Source organism: Gigantopelta aegis, chromosome 8 (genome assembly GCF_016097555.1).
Source record: "Gigantopelta aegis isolate Gae_Host chromosome 8, Gae_host_genome, whole genome shotgun sequence".
Taxonomy (NCBI): domain Eukaryota; kingdom Metazoa; phylum Mollusca; class Gastropoda; order Neomphalida; family Peltospiridae; genus Gigantopelta; species Gigantopelta aegis.
The window spans coordinates 45,520,060-45,538,253 of record NC_054706.1 but is presented as its reverse complement, the minus strand read 5'-3'; the positions used below and the strand labels follow the sequence as shown (position 1 = coordinate 45,538,253).

The 18,194-nt window shown below is 36.6% G+C and overlaps 1 protein-coding gene and 1 long non-coding RNA gene across 3 annotated transcripts; both read right to left on the bottom strand.

The window, feature by feature from the left end:
* Positions 1-783: 783 nt before the first annotated feature.
* Positions 784-4,125, bottom strand: LOC121380000 (elongation of very long chain fatty acids protein 6-like). Its single transcript, XM_041508708.1, has one exon. The coding sequence runs from the start codon at positions 3,999-4,001 to the stop codon at positions 3,198-3,200; it is 804 nt and encodes a 267-aa protein (XP_041364642.1). The 5' UTR covers positions 4,002-4,125; the 3' UTR covers positions 784-3,197.
* Positions 4,126-11,686: 7,561 nt separating this feature from the next.
* Positions 11,687-16,667, bottom strand: LOC121378516. 2 transcript variants are annotated; one of them, XR_005958741.1, is made up of 4 exons: positions 16,631-16,667; positions 15,239-15,387; positions 13,090-13,191; positions 11,687-11,798 (listed from the first exon to the last, which is right to left on the bottom strand). It is a non-coding gene; the product is annotated as an uncharacterized LOC121378516 (long non-coding RNA). The 2 variants fall into 2 exon arrangements; XR_005958742.1 differs by having other exon boundaries at positions 13,109-13,191.
* Between the last annotated feature and the right edge of the window lie 1,527 nt (positions 16,668-18,194).

Below are 18,194 nucleotides of genomic sequence, written 5' to 3'. Positions count from 1 at the left end.
GTGCAGAGGCGAATACTGACGCCAGTACCCGACCTAGTTCTTTTCACAAAACGTGAACATGGCCAGATCAGTAACTGATTGTCAGTCCTTTTATATTTAGGACCAAATGACAGTTAAAACTGAAATTAAGCTCACGATTTAACATACATTAAACAAATATATGTTTTAAACAACATAACATGATCCCATAAAATGACTTCCTTTTTTGCATCTCGGAAATTATGTTTCATTTCAGCACATAATGGAATTCATACAAGATAAATCGATATATTTCTACATATCTATCTGACTAGTTACATTTATAACCAGAAATTGCACGCAAAGGATCCATTAAAAAATGCTCATATTATTAGATACACAATGTACATTTACAAACTCAATAGTATAAATTTATGTATGCCCATTCGTATTCGATTTAGTAGTTATTTCATCAATATAAACGAGTAATATTTTCATCCTACATTAAACAGTAGATAAATCATTTCCTAGCAATAGGGATATGAACAGTACCCAATGCTGACAAAGCACATCAAGACTGGTTTCCATAAAAACCTGCAGCAATTCGCTCACAAACGCAGACCAAAGAAAATGTATATGGGAACACACACACACGTTAAAGTTTTGTTTAACGACACCACTAGAGCACATTGATTATTTACCATCGGTTATTAGATGTTAAACATTTGGCAATTCTGATATGTAATCATCAAAGGATGCAGCTAGGGCTCTTTTATATGCACTTTCCCAGATAGAAAAGCACATATTACGGCCTTTGATTCGTTATGTGCACTGGTTTTAACGAGATTTTTTTTTTTTTTAATGAATTGTATGGATTCATCGAGGTGGTTCGATCCTGCGGGGAAAAAAAACAGTACCTCAAGCGAGCACTCAACAGACACAGATGTCTGCGACTAGGTTCCCATGAAAAGGTCTTTGGTCTGCGTGGGCAAGGGCGGATCAGGAAATATTTTGAGTTGTCAAATTGAAAGAAGCATTTAGAAGTACTGCTAACGCAATACATTATCCCTAAAAGGCACAACAAAATTTCTTATCCTAAATTCAAGGGCCATAATTGGAAAAAAATTGCTCGTATTTCCCCAAATTCAAGGGCCATAACTCTGTCACAAATGGGTATATCGTGATGAAAGTCGAGCTTGTTCTCCAACTACACGGTAAAGCTATAAACACAATTTCAGCTCAATATCTCATGGTATTGTAAAAACAACAGCCAAAAACCTATAGGTGGGACAGACGGACGGACGGACGGACAAACGGGACGGACATGAAACCAATAATCCCCTTCGGCTGGACGGGTAGGGGACTTAAAAAAAAAAAAAAAAAAAAAAAAAAAAAAAAAAAAAAAAAAAAAAAAGCACCAACTGATCAAAAGGGCATCCCAGTGACAAAAAACAATTAGAAGAAAAAAGGGGCACATGAATATTTTTCGGAGGAAAGGGTTCTCTAGTCCGACCACCCACTCCCCACCCCCCTCCCTGGATTCACCTCAGAGTCTGTGAGCGATCTGCTCTAGTATGTACGGAAATCAGGCTTTACGCAAGTCGGTATGACCCGTCGGAACCGCAAGGTTTGGTTCCAATAGGTACACACAAACAATCCATTATATTATTCTAAAACAATTATCACATGAAAAAGTGCATGCGTGCATGCAGCAAAACTGTACCGGTTTACAAATCAGACTTAACATTATTTGTGTGTGCTAAATTTACCGCTTTTTCATCAGAAACTGCAGCTGGCAGGGTCTTTGGAATAATCTTGATTGTCCAAAAAAACATAATACTGCTCGAACAAGTTTTAAAAAAAAAGATCAGTTTGGTAACGAAGTTCCACACTTACTTTGATCATAGTTTGGGTTTGTTCACTACAAAATATCAGGTATTAACACGGGACTTCGTTCTTCATATTAAACACTTTCCAAACACTACGGATTTGAAGGCCGATTCCCAACAAACACACCTCCGTAAATTCTGGAACCTTTGCACGACGTTACGTTACGAACTGAACACAAATGATTACACAAACTCTGTCGGAACGTCACCGGTATATCAAACATGTAGGTAAAAATATTGTTAAAATGTACTAGTATCCACAGTGGATTTTTTCACTGTACGATTAGAAAATGGCTTGGAAAATCAATAATGGTTGACTCATTCTTCTCCAAATGTGCTGCATGCATGATTTGCTGCCAAGAAATAGCTACTTTTTTTTTTCTCGTTGACAACCCCTCGCCTAAACAAAAGCTGAATTATAATGTCCCCTGGTTTCTTGTCCATCGAGATGGTGAACCAATGCTTGCTTATCGATTTAATAATTTAGCAGAAATGAGCATCCTCTTGATGACCGCTGTAATCAGCCTAAAGGCGCGACTGTTACAACCGATGCAACATAACCTATTCTCCCAATCCTTAACGCAATTCGTTTAATCAATAGTCCGTTAGGTTAGGATGTCGAGGCCAGGCGATCCGATTTCCAGGTAGGAACATTCCATAAGCTGTTATCAAGACTTCGGTCTGCTTGCAGAGGCGAAAAAAAAAGACGTGGGAGTAATTATTAATGTCAATGGAAGGAAGAGGGTTTTTGGCATCGTCTACAAAATAAAGTTGCTTTGTTCGGTAGAAATTCAAACAGTAGTTAAAGTAGAATAAAGAATATCGACGATCACAATTTTTTTTTATTCCTGAACTCATGGTTGTTGGGGGTGGGTGGGGAGGGGGTATCTGTGTTCATTTAATGGCACAAGATCTCAGAATTCATAAAATATCTTCGAATTCTGAAATTCAAAACTATATCTTCAGATTGACGATAGGCTACCGGATATGCCATATTTAACAAATATATTTTTAGTTTATGCTTTTTTGCTTCTTTTTTTTTTTATCCTGGTACACGTTTAGACTTCTTTTTTGTCACTATTTTATCAAACAAACGTATGGTTCGAAGTTCTTTCAAATTAGCAACAATTTTTTTTCTTCAAGTAATCAATGCTTTTAACATTGTGTGGGAGCTTCCCTTTAACTCATCGTTTCTGAATCAAACCTTTTTTTTAAATTTTGTATTTTATTTCCATCTCCTACTTCAGAACCAGAGTTCCAAGTTCTCTCTGGCTGTTCCTTGGCACTTTGGAATTTAATAATTGTTTTCTTTTTTCTCATTTCACTGATTCGTATTGTTACTTTGTTCCCTTATGCAGCTTTCTTTGCTGGAAGCTTTTTATCAATGTATGTATTATAGAAAAACTGTGCGAACAGAATAAAATAACTCAAATACATCAGTGACGAGTATTTCAAATTTTCGTAACTCTGCTGGCAATATTCTCCCCTGGCTTTCACTCGGTACACGGAAATGTTGACGATGCACCCCACCGACATCTGCAGGAGCTGCAAGGACGTGATGACAACGTTGACGTACTTTGGGAAATTGAACCGCATGGCCCTGCACGCATAGTAGGTATACATGAACGAATGTACTATGAAATTCATCACCATGAACCACCTACCGGCAGCGGTGTGTGAAGCGTAGCTGTACCACACATACAGTAGAACCGTTATGTGATGATACCAGTGTAGAAAGATTAGCTGTTGCTTCCTCAACACGATGAATATCGTGTCCCCTAGTTCGAACACTTTTGAAACAGTAAACAAAAAGCACCAGAAGCCCGTGGGGCCTATGAAGTACGTCGGCACACATATAGAATACTGGAACCCGTGGACTTGCAAGACGGTGTGAAGTTCCGGGACGGTGCGGATGGCGCCGATTATGCTGAACACCGCCAACAAACCACTCCACAGCGCCAACGCCGGTCTCAGTCCGTAACTTGGGCGTTCTTTCATGTACATCTGGGCTCCAAATATTACGAGGACGTACATTCCTGAATAAAAAAATGAGTCGGTCCATCTCTCGAGCATAAACTTGAAGAAGGACGGTTCGTCGAAATTTTTCTCGAAGTGGAACAGGTACGAGTAGTTGTGTTCTCCCATCAGTGCCATCTTGGAACCGATAGTCGTGGCTCTTCACTCACGTGCAAGCGACAAATTCACGGAGAAACCCTTCTCTCGCACACGCCGTTTCCACGATAAATTACCACACCGGGTTCATTTATCACAAGGTCGCTGAAAAGCGCACGCCGGAAAACGGCGTGTGTGATTTGCTGAATGAATGAACTGAGAGTAATAGGCCAATGAACATCGCGGACGCATTTGACACACGAGAAAACGTGCTTCTAAACAACCTTTAACAGCGTTGTCATCATACTGTTATATAGGTATTATAATGGGCGTATATTCGTTTAATAGTCGGGGTGGTGGAGTGGGGATGGATGGGGTTGGGGGTGGATGGATAATTAAAAATGTTTCAACATTTAATACATTAACTTATTTCGACCTATTATGTTTGATACTAATCCAAGATGGATGATACATAATTCTATTTAATAATATTTGGCGATATTATGTGTAAAAATATTATGTCAGTACGATTAATTTTATTTTTCCAGTCACTAATGCAAGTTTACGTATTGCCTTGTTATTTTCATTTTCAACAATACGCCTTTTCAATATAAAAACCCCCCAGAACTTACTGTTTTGCTACATTTAAATCAAGACAAAAAATTAATTAATTATCCGATATCCGTGTAATCAGATTTTAAACCACTACATAGATTTTGTTCAGATTATTAACACATATAATATATATATATATATAATTATTTGTGCGGATTGCCAGGCTTCAAAATTATATAATAAGTACTACATTGTCAGCATAAACGTGCGAGACAGGGAGGCGGGGATGGTGGGGGGGGGGGGGGGAGGCTGCATAATTACCATTACAAAAGCACTGAGGGTAAAATGTTCGATTTCACATTACAAAAAAAATGATATACTTTCTTTTGATCTTCAGTATACGTTGTGGTTTATCTGTCATATAGACGTACCAGGCACACAGGGACGATATCTAGTGTGTGTGTGTGTGTGGGGGGGGGGGGGGTACAATCTCTAGTGCGGGCGCCACAGTCTCTAGTGGGGGCGGGGGTTCACAAGCCAGCCTTTTATCTCTAGTTATGTATGATAATAAAGACAGTGCGACATTTGTGGCATAGTGGTGTTGATGGTTATTGTGAGTCAGCATTCTATGTAATAGTGCATTTATCCTTTTTTTCTTCAAAATTTCATTCATGGCGTTTGTAAGAATTGTGAAATAAACAGAGTATTATTACATGTATACTTTCTTTCTTTTTGTTTAGTATAAATAAATAAGTATATATATATATATATATATATATATATATATATATATATATATATATATATATATATATATATATATATATATATAGACCACACACACACACACACACATTAAAAAAAAAATTGTATCTGATTTTTACTTACTTACATGTATACTTTCTTTCTTTTTGTTTAGTATTAATAAATAAATAAATAAATACATGTATACACACACACACACACACACACACACACACACACATTAAAACATATTTATTTGTATCTGATTTTTACTTCCTGTATTTTGCTTGAGCAGGACAGTAATACTAAATAAAATAACTTTTAAATTATTATTATTATATCGAAATTAGACCGAAACAACAGGCAACAACGACTTTGTATTTTGTGTTGACAAAAGCAAAAAGTCATATATCAACACTTAAAATGTTTGACACGATGCTTCTGTCAATCTTATTATATGATTTGAAATATGGCGATACGAAAACAACGATATCTATGACTCGGTTCAAATTAATTGTATTACATATATTCTGCTTGTCGAAAAGCAGGAATGTATCATCTTATATGTTGAGCTTGGTATAATGCCAGTCGAGTTAGTTATTTGACACGAGTTATCTCAGGGAAACAATCTAAACTATCTTTATTACTATACAAAGCAACTGAATTAACCCCAAGTTTTGAAATCCTTAAAGTCAAAATAAATTTTTATTATAATTTAGAAAAAGCTGCATATTGTAATAAGAATAAATACGAGAAATTTATTAAGAAATGGAAATTATGGAATCATACTTTTCAGCAGACTCAAACCTGATGGGCGACAAAATAGTTCTGGACTAGGTAAAAACAGAGAATGTTTTGGTGTGTCGACTATCTTCATAAACAAGGAAAAACTGCATCATAAAAGACTGAAAGGAAAGAAAAAATTGTATATAGTAACCTTTTGTATAACAAGCATTGTATATGAACAACTCTCAAGTGTGTATTGGTTTATATTCTACTTTTTGTGCAATGTGTAAATGTATGTGTGGCACTATAATACTTGTATATTGTGAAAATGGAGGGAAAATGAAAAAAAAAAAAAGCAAAAACAAAGCAACTGAATTACTGATGTTAAATATATTTTAGATCACTTAGGAATTAGCAATATATGAATATTAAAAATATTTTGTATAGCCTACGTAAAATGGCCATCACAACAAATTAGCATTAGATAAAACGAGCAGTACTTACAAAACACGGAGAAATAATCTACCAGAGGTAAAACCTACAAACTTTTCGAAGAGCAAATTATCTTAATAATATTCCTAAAAAAATGATAGACCGTTATGGTGGAATTTAAGACTTCTAACAACGATTTACCCGTCAAAATTACATTCTCGATGGTAACTCGGGCAACATCTCTCTCTCTCTCTCTCTCTCTCTCTCTCTCTCTCTCTCTCTCTCTCTCTCTCTCTCTCTCTCTCTCTCTCTCTCTCTCTCTCTCTCTCTCTCTCTCTCTCTCTCTCTCTCTCTCTCTCTCATTGCGATGGAAATGGTATAGGGGACTATTAATTTCGTTATTTATTCGTATTTAAATTTTTCCATGATACCCGGAGAGTGTTTGCATCCATACTATTAAATCCAACAAAATATCTATAAATGTAGGGAAATTATGAGCAGTAAAGAAATATGTACACTATAAAATTAACATATGTTAGCTTTACATATTTAAAATACTGGCATTTACCAAAATTTGCCATGATTAATTTTACTTATAGAAAGCAGGAAATTGGATTTTAGAACATCAGATTCTCAAACCTTTTCTCGCAGTATGCCCCGAACCTCCTCTAGAAATAATATAAACTCGCTATACCAAGAGATTTGAACCAGAGTTCAGCTAAACATTTCAATACATCCTACATAAGTCCTACATAGTAATGCGATTGTTTGTTAACAATATTCATAATATTTGAGATTTTAATTGTATCAAATAACTGGATATGATTGTACAGGTGTTCATGTAAGTAATTATTTCATTATATCTAACAAACTGTGAAATTCATATATTTAGCGTATAAATTGCAAACAAATGTTACAGATAGTGACAAATGACGTGTTGCATTTGTCAGCATTTGTAAATTTGTTATGCCCCATAACCCACCCACCCCCGAAAATCGGGCGCTTTGCACTCAATCTCAATCATTCGGCCCCTCAACACAAAATTACTGTTCACTTACTTTCGCCTAGGCTGACCACAATGTATAATCTGCCACCATGTCTCACCCCCACCCACCCACCCACCCTCTCTCTCTCTCTCTCTCTCTCTCTCTCTCTCTCTCTCTCTCTCTCTCTCTCTCTCTCTCTCTCTCTCTCTCTCTCTCTCTCTCTCTCTCTCTCTCTCTGGAAAAAAGTCTGGGGATGTCCATGACAATATATAGTATAAGAGTTACGAATGCCCTTAATTGGTTCATATACATACATGTATTTGTTTTTGATCCACTTGAAAAGATCTCCTTAATCCGCCACTGTGTGCCATGCTTGTATGAAGTAAAATTTGTTTTATTTAACGACGCCACTAGAGCACATTGATTTTTTTGGGGCGTCGTGGTTAGGCCATCGGATCCCAGTCGAGGCATGGGATTTTTAATCCAGATACCGACTCCAATCCCTGAATGAGTGCTCCGCAAGGCTCAATGGGTAGGTGTAAACCATTTGCACCGACCAGTGATCCATAACTGGTTCAACAAAGGCCATGGTTTGTGCTATCCTGCCTGTGGGAAGCGCAAATAAAAGATCCTGTCGTAAAAGAGTAGCCTGTGTGGCGACAGCGGGTTTTCCTCTAAAAACAAAACAGTGTTAGAATGACCATATGTTTGACGATGATAAGATAAAAAAATCAATGTGCTCTAGTGGCGTCGTTAAATAAAACAAACTTTACTTTTTCATACCACTATATAGTTTAGAATACCGATTCCGTAACCGGCCTCGGTGGTGTCATGGTTAAGTCATCAGGCATAAGGCTTGTAGGTACAGGGTTCGCAGCCTGGTACCGGCTGCCACTCAGAGCGAGTTTTAACGACTCAGTGGGTAGGTGTAAGACCACTACATCCTTTTCTCTCTCACTAACAACTAACAACGAACACACTGTCCTGGACAGACATCCCAGATAGCTGAGGTGTGTGCCATGACAGTGTGCTTGAACCTTAATTGGATATAAGTACAAAAATAAGTTGAAATGAATAAAATGAACCGATTCCGTAGATTGTTTTTTCTCCAAGTACAGGTGTATTAACCTATCAATGGTGTATATACATAACTGTGATATGTTTTGCACAGCTCTTTATCAATTACATGTATACTGTTTTAATTTAACTATTGAATTTTTATATTGATGTTGATCATTAATTCAAATTTTTACCATTGTTTGACACCCAATAGCCGATGTATGTTTTGTGCTGGTGTCGTTAATCATTAATCCATCCATCCATCCATTCCATCCATTCCATTCATTCATTCATTCATTCAGTCAGTCAGTCAGTCAGTCTGTATGTGCGTTCATATTTTTGTATGTGCTTCGGTTTGTACGACCACGTGCACGAAATTTCTTGTAATATTATGTACTATCTTGTCTGTAGAAAAACGCATATGAAAGATCCCTTACTGCTAACGAGAAAAAGTAGCGGGTTTCCTCTGGTGATTAGGTGTCATAATTATCACGGTTGACACACAACAGAAGAAGATTAATTTTCTGAAGATTAATTGATCAATGTGCTCTAGTGTTACCGTTACACAAAACAAACTAAAACTTATAATTATTTGCCACTATTCCACTACATCGCACTGTCGAATAAATAGGTTTAGAATTAAACCAAAATTAAAACGAAGTTGTGGGAAATAACGTTTGTGAACGTGCGTGTATTTTCAATCCTGTGTATCCTGTGTATCGGAAGACCCTTCTTATCGTTTCTTCACCTGTCACCTGATCTTCGCTTTATCAAAGGGTTGTATCCATCAGTTTGAAAAGGGAAGGATTCACTTGAAGCTGCAAACATATACGCAGAAAATAGCAAATAGGGGGGCATTATTTTGAGTTCCTGATGCACATTTATCTTTTGAAAGCCGGAAGGGAAGAAGAGGTGTGTTACGGGACGGAGGATTAGATCAGACCACTGTACACATGTATGCTCGATGGGGTGATGTCAACCCCCTCTACTCAACTCTTTGGGGTCTTCCATGTTATCTACTGTGACAACACTTACCCCAGATGTTTAACCAGATATTGAAAAGTGAAAGATAAATGATACCGAATCGGAGATTGAGGCGAATGCGTGATTTAGGCAGTTACCGGGTGGGGTGGGGTGAATAATGGAAAGGGTAAATCATGAATCTAGATATAATTTTAGGTATATGTGAGAATTCCATCCATGTCAATTACTAGTAATACAATAACCTTTCATTCGTTCGTTCGTGTGTTCGTTCATTTATTAATTTGAAACCAAATGTTTGACATCCAGTAGCCGATGATTAATAACTCATCGCGCTCTAGTGATGTCGTTAAACAAAACAAACTAACTTTATTAATTTGAAGGGTCAGGATATAGCTCAAGAGTCGACCACCTGCCTCAGGTATGATTGAGGGTCGGTCTCTCTCTCTCTCTCTCTCTCTCTCTCTCTCTCTCTCTCTCTCTCTCTCTCTCTCTCTCTCTCTCTCTCTCTCTCTCTCTCATCTATATCTTTCTCTGTCTGTCTGTCTTTCTGTCTATCCATCTGTCTATCTTATCTGTCTTATCTATCTACCTACCTACATATATATCTGTCTATCTATCTATCTACCTACCTACATATCTATCTGTCTATCTATCTACCTACCTACATATCTATCTGTCTATCTATCTACCTACCTACATATATATCTGTCTATCTATCTATCTACCTACCTACATATCTATCTGTCTATCTATCTATCTACCTACCTACCTACCTACATATCTTTCTGTCTATCTATCTATCTATCTACCTACCTACCTACCTAATTATCGATCTATCTATCAGGCCCTCCCTCCCTCTCCCCCACACATAAAGGAAAACCCCCACCAAAACAACATATTTTTAGACATTAAATAGCCGTCGTTTAAAATGTGCAAACACCATTTATAGAGAGTAACCAGTTATTTTATTCATCCTGTAATTGCCATCTCTTAACATTTGACTTTCGCCCAATAAGACCACGCATAGATAGTGTATATGCCCCCTTCCCCCCCCCCCCCCCCCCCCCCCCCCCCCCCCCCCCCCAACTTCAGTGTGGTTGCCCCTTCAGTATTAAAAGCTTGGTTAGGCTAATGCCTGTAATTCTACATAATTTGAAAAATAAATAAAATTAACCGTTTTACCTTTACACTTTTACATAGTAGTAGGTGCACTCATAATGATCGTAGACTAGTGGTAAAGCGATCGACTGATGCGCGGTCTGTGTGGGATCGATCCCGTTCGGTGGGCCCATTGGGCTATTTCTCTTTCCAGGCAGTGCACCACGACTAATACATGTATATATTAATGTGCTATCCTGTCTGTGTGATTGTGCATATAAAAGATCCCTTGATACTAACTGAATAATATAGCGGGTTTCTTCTCTAAGACTATGTCAGAATTATCAAATGTTTGACATCCAATAGCTGATGATTAATAAATCAATGTGCTCTAGTGTTGTCGTTAAACAAAACAAGGTTGGTTTTTTTTAGCCATTTTGATTAGGTAGCCGATGTTCTATGTTAACTACAAGTATCTATGTCTGTGTTGATGCTTGTTCTTGTCGTGTATGTTAACTGTGTTTTGTATTGTCCTCCTGTCACACTTTGCAATGTTTCTAATTCTGTAAACAATAAATCCACCGCATTTCGTTCAGTCGGTACTTCAAAGCTAGAACGCTACATTTTCTGGCAAACAAAAAAAACAAAAACACCTAGTAATTCATCTAATCCTATATAAGTTCCCGCCTCATATTTGTTTTATATATTTTTTGTTTTGTTCATAATATGTTGTTGATAATTCAGTAAATTAATACTTGACAAGAAGTCAAAATAAAGCTAGATTAGCTACATGTACTAGTCACTCAAGTATTATGATTTTTATTTGTTTTCTGTCATACGAGAAACTTGTTTTTGTGGGGATGTTTATTAAAAAGTTCATTACAAAATTCAAGCTATGAAAAAAAGACGTCCCAGATAGCACACCATGGTTGGCCAAACTTTGGCCCAACGTAAACCGCACCGTTGACTGCCGACGTTGGCACATGGTCATTTTGTCCGTTGGGCCAACGTTGGCTCAATGTTGGTAATTCCACGTTGCACCAACGGTGCACTAACGTTGTGCCAAGATTTCCATACCGCGTTATATAGTTGGCCCAACATTGTGCCAACATTGGGCCTATGTAATTAAGAATAACAAAAGCACAGATGTAACATTTATTATCGAACTACATATCAATCTTGTTTATCATCGTTTCGGATTCCGACTACGTCTTCGTGGCTGCTGGTCTCGCACGTTGCCTCTCCTCCTCAAGTGCTGCAATGACAAATGCAGAAGATAAGGATGTCATACTAAAAGGATTTCAACAGTTTAGTCTTAAATATACAACTGAAATTATTTAAAATTAAAGAATACCACTGAATAAAACGTTTGTTCGTGTGTATTCAGTATACGCAAATATCTCCTTGTTCAGACTATTACTGTTATAAAAATTCATAACATATAACATTTCCTGGAGTTAAAATGAACGTACTTAAAGTTTGTTTTGTTTAACGACACCACTAGAGCACAGTGATTTATTAATCAATGACTATTGAATGTCAAACATTTGGTCATTTTGACATAGTCTTAGAGAGGAAACCCACTATATTTATTCATTAGTAGCAAGAGATCTTTTATATGCACCATCCCACAGGCAGGATAGCACATACCATGGACTTTGATATACCCGGCTGGAACGAGAAATAGCCCAATGGGCCCACCGACGGGGATCGATCCCAAACCGACCGGGCATCAAGCGAGCGCTTTACCACTGGGCTACATCCCGCCCCATGAAACTATTTATTCGTAGGAGCGGGACGTAGCTCAGTAGTACAGCGCTCGCTCGATGCGCGGTCGGTCTGGGATCGATCCCCGTCGGTGGGTCCATTGGGCTATTTCTCGTCACAGCCAGTCAGTGCACCACGACTGGTATATCAAAGGCCGTGGTATGTGCTATCCCGTCTGTGGGATGGTGCATATAAAAGATCTCTTGCTGCTAATCGGAAAGAGTAGCCCATGAAGTGGCGACAGTGGATTTCCTCTCTCAATATCTGTGTTGTCCTTAGCAATATGTCTGACGCCATATAACCGTAATTAAAATGTGTTGAGCGTCGTTAAACAAAACATTTCTTTCTTTTTTTTTACTTATTCATAATTCTAAAACTAAATAATCTAGCTATTACATGTCTTGCCACATACAGGTGTGATATACAACTATAGGCTTTGTCTTATTTTGTTCCATGTTGATGGACATTACTTGTCGTGTCTTAGTTCTTTATTTGTTTTATCTTATTCAGTGTTACACATTAAATATGTTTAAAAAGATATAATGGATATTTCTTTTTTAAAATGGGTGGGGTTAAGCCTGAAGATTTTTCTAAATGTAGGGAGGGATGTCTTTATACAGATTCAGCTATGTTCACCATTATTACAAAATACTGAAAATGTGTAGATAAGGGGTCCAACAATGTCCAGGCCCTCTCCTCCCCACCTCATGACTAAAAAAAGGAATAGCCCTAATAAAATTATAAACCGAAAATAGTCAAATATGATGGCAAAACCTCACTTCCTTTTGCGACACTCACTTCGGTCTGATGCATATCTTAACCAATTTCTAAGATGCAGTTCCGCTCCTGCGTCTTTTATGTCGCTGTTTTTTTGGCAGTATCTTCAGAAAATAAGAAATGGCAAATATTAAATACATATTTTCAACTTATTAGATGTAGAATTATGTCACAAGTTAACCCAATTATAGCTTGAAGAAATTAGAAGTTGAACATTATTGAGTTAATGGTTTTTAACTTGAATTATTAGCAAAATTAATCATTGTAAACTTAAAGTGACATTCCCGAGTTTTCTGCATTGTAAGATATTTCCGACTAATAAAATAGTCCTACGTTAAACTTACATATTCAATAAATTTTCTTGTTTAGAATATCAGTGACTGTATATTCAATGTGTTTCTGGTCGTCTTAATATTTGTAAGAAGCCCAAACTGGATTTTGTCTTCAAATAGTTTCGTACGTACGAAAAAATCCTTTTTAGGAAATAAAATGAAATTTAACCTAGTACATATATTAGAACGATCAGAAACACGTTTAATATACAGCCACTAATATTTTATGTAGAAAAATATATTTGATATGTAAATACAGTCGTCAAAAAGTCTCTGTTAGTCGATAACATCTTAAAAATTGCAGCAAAGTCAGGAATGTCCCTTTAATATATGCATATACTAACAAATTTCTAACAAACAATAGATATTTCGTGTCTGTGTAGTTTATTATAGGATCTCAAACGACTGTCCATTTCTTATCAAGTTTATGTCACAAGTGAAATTATTTTTATTTGCCTTAGTGAGTGACAAATAAAAATTATTTCCAGTCTAATATCCTATTTATTACCCAAATAATTATGTATTAAATTGAGAAATCAGTGTATAAGAATGCAGACGGTGATCATTTGTGACGTCAAGTGGGACGTTACACTCCTAGTGGGTTGTAACACTGTCACGGGGATTCTATAATACCTGTAACTGAATAAAACACGATTATCCAAATATCTCTCCTAACTGTATATCTATTAGATCTCTCTGTAACAGGCGGTATATACCCGCTGTGGCTCGTCTCTAGGTATATCAGAGATACGATCTTATATAAGGTATATATTATTATAGCACGTTTAGTTCACTAGAAAACACAACAAAAACACAATACACTTTGGAATCTGTATTAACCTACGCTGACAAATGTACAGCCGTAGTAGTTAATTAATAACAACAATAATAACAACCCAGAACTGATCACTTAATTAGTTAATCTCTAGGAGTCTAGTTTACACAATATGCGAATCACTTCACCGTGACACAACACCCACATGTATAATAATTGAGAAACGCTTCCAGGAGAAGTTAATTAATAAAGGAATTACCACTCTATTCCTAACTGGTTAATTTTTAATTAACCCTTAACTACTCATTCAGTAACCTTGTAACACAGGATTAATACTGGTACATATCACAATAAAGACAATAACCTACAGTTTACCTAGGTCTTCTAGGATGACTGGCTAAGCTTTATATTACCAAATACTCGTATAATGTTAGAACAAAAAGTCTACGATTTACTTCGTCAGATGACCGAAGACACTGTATAAAGAATATTGGTATAATACAGTATTAAAATATTTAAAGTCACATCAATCACATCAAGGTTATACAACAGAGCAGAAATAAAATATTTACCAAAGTCCAAACGGACTACGTTCCCTGGGAGCCGTCCTTTTTGCTTCTCCTCATAACTCTAAAACACTAGCTATTTATTATAAATCGAAATATCACCTGGGGGTAAATCGCGGCACCGAATCTTATCATCTGATATTTCCACCGCGACCAAGCGGTATTTTTTTCCTCAGATCGTCAGACTTAATGTCGCCAGTGCGCTAGAGATTCCACGGTCGCGCGGAGGTATTACGTAACTACTGGCCACATGACCTCCACACCTGCTCTGGGTGTGTATTAGACGACCATCGCGCAGAAGTATTACGTAACAAGTTGCCCACCTAGCTAAGGGCATTTGGAACTGCACACGGTCTTCTAAAACAATTAATATCGCCACAGGCGAAAAGAGATTAAGAGCATGTACCGTCACAAACACTTTGATACGTACCAAGATATTTTGAACCATAATATTAGGGGTAATAATACCTTGTATCACCTTTCTGGGAATTAATTTCCTGATGCCGTTTTTTTTCCTCCTGCCAACCCAGTTGTACTGACAGGCGAAGGACTGAGTGAATATGCACTCCATTATTCTCTCAATGAGATCCTTTGCTGTTATGCGTCCAAAGAATTCAAATAGGCAACCTATATGTAATACATAAATACAGCAGCATTAAATATCATTAAAATATGTTGCAAGTGGATGTTATATTAATTGTTCAGCTCTTAAAATACATATTAAAATCACACATTACAGATTTATACTATTTGTTAGAATATGTCACAGGATTTAAAATAAATGTTTTGAAAGATTATTTTTTGTGAACAAATAATATAATACATTATGTCCACACCTTACTACAAAAATTTCAAGCAGACTGTCTGAAATTTTCAATATCACTCTGTAGATGCTAATAGTGTTAATATAAATATCATATATTTTTTAATTATAAATTTTATTATCCCCAGATCAATGAGAATGTCAGGCTTGGGGAGCCCTGAATCACTGCCTTACAATATGCTTTTAACGACATCAAATATATTAAATTAAACAAATATATAATATAATTATAGCATTCATAAAGAGATGTTTAGCTTTTTGAAAAATAAAATAAGAAAGGAAAACAGTGAGAGAGAAGAAGGGGAGAGAATGCAGGTAACATTTTGTTCAGTATCGCGTCGTGATTTGCTACATAAGTATCAGAGATCGCTACATAATTTTAAAACATTAAACAGCAGTTGCTACTCAATTTTCAATTAACAAGAAATACCACTAATCAAGATTTTGAAAACAAAATGTTTCCTGGAATGATAAGATACCGAGATATTAATAAGATTTTTTGAATGTTTTTTATTATTATTATTACTGCTTTATTTTGTTTGTGGGGTTTTTCTGTTTATTTCAAAACAAGCTGAGATTTCTGTTTCTGTTATTTAAATACAGAATTATTAATTAAATTTATTATAATTACAATTTTTTTTATATAATTTTTTCCATTTAAAATTTCCTTTGTAAAATATTTATAATGGCCTAATCTTTGGTTTTGAATTTCCATACTATAAATATTTAATGTTGATAATTGTTTTCTAGTTTCATTATTTATCATACCAAATAATGTAACTAGGTAAAATCTAAAAACGAGTGCAAGAGAAACAAATTAAACACGCTGTATAAATATGTGGGGGATATACGTGTGTGTGTGTGTGTGTGTGTGTGTGTGTGTGTGTGTGTGTGTGTGTGTGTGTGTCTACGGACGTTCGGTTCCCGGTGTATGGGTGATTAATTTGTACCACCCCTCTTGAAGAGTATTCCATGTTAGTGATGTTTTTGATAGACGTTTTAGTAACTGACAAAGTAAACAATACAGAAATGATTAATATTACTTACAGATATTCTGCGCCAATTTTCTAGCGTGTGGTATTTTATTATTTCCGCAGAATCGCCGGCGTTACTTTATTACTTTGACAGCTGCTGCCATTTTAGTTGATTTAATACAAGGACAGGTCAAAGAAGCGCAAAACAAACACAATTAAACGTTAAACACAATTTATGAACTTTGACTATTAGTAGAAATAAATGAACAATACAATGACAGGAAATAGTGTTCAGATTCGATATCAGCGATGAATTAGGAAATTCTTGCAATTTGTTTGACTTATTTCGATTGGTAAGATTGTATTGTCGTCAACTATAAAACTTCTTTTTTTACCCTGTTACAATGTTAGTTCAAAGTAAACCGGCCTCGGTGGCGTCGTGGTTAAGCCATCGGACATAAGGCTGGTAGGTACAGACAGGGTTCGCAGCCCGGTACCGGCTCCCACCCAGAGCAAGTTTTAACGACTCAATAGGTAGGTGTAAGGCCACTACACTCTCTTCCGTCTCATTAACCACTAACAACTAACCCGCTGTCCTGGACAGACAGTCGAGATAACTGAGGTGTGTGCCCAGGACAGCGTGTTTGAACCTTAATTGGATATAAGCACGAAAATAAGTTGAAATGAATGACGTTCAAAGTAATTTAGTGTTGCTTCAAATAATCACTTGTGATTAACGCAAATTTTAAAGCAAACTAGATAGTACACTATATATTATGGTTTTCAAATATTAAAGGTGAAGGTCAGAGTTTTCCTCACGCAGTTGCAAGGTGAGGCGAGATCGGCAACGGCAACGTCATGGCAACGTCATGGCAACGTTAGGCCGGCGACGGCGATAGTGCCAACCATGGCGACGTTGGGCCAACGTAGTTGTGCTATCTGGGGTTAGTTTGAGTCAGTTGTTTTTAATTGGTATCCGAATATTTGCTCGTCATTTCTATCTAATATTCGAATACCATTTTCAGACCTAATATACTGAACGCTAATATTTAGTTTCACAAGTTGGGCACTAGAGGGTTAAAATGTAAAATACAACATTATTAGTTAACATGGCATGTTGGTCAACTCGCCCCAAAACCAGCTCGTCCCTTACGATCTCGACCCAGTGTTTGAACAACTCGCCCCAAACTTTACTGTCACTAAATAATTGTGACAAAATTAAAAATGGACGTCTACAACTTTGGTGCCATTTTATTTATTAATATTACAGTGAAACTGCTATTACGACCACTTATTAAATGGTTTTATATTGGTGAGATCATAATATCGGATAGATAATAATCTGTAACAATGAACTGTCAAGCCTGACAACGTTTGTGAGTTTGTCCCTTATTTCTTTAAAAGGAATTATCGGGGAAGGCTTTTGAACTCCGACTGGTGTGCATATTCAACAATATGTAATGCACATTAATTAGTGCTTAGAATATTGGTATATTAATTAATAAAATAGTAATGATGTGAGTTGACGAAACAGTATGGGGAGAGTTGACAAACAGCTGGGGCGAGTTTGATGGGACGAGTTCTTTTTTTTCTTTTTTTTTTGGGGGGGGGGGGGTGTGGGGGTTTTTTGGGGGGGA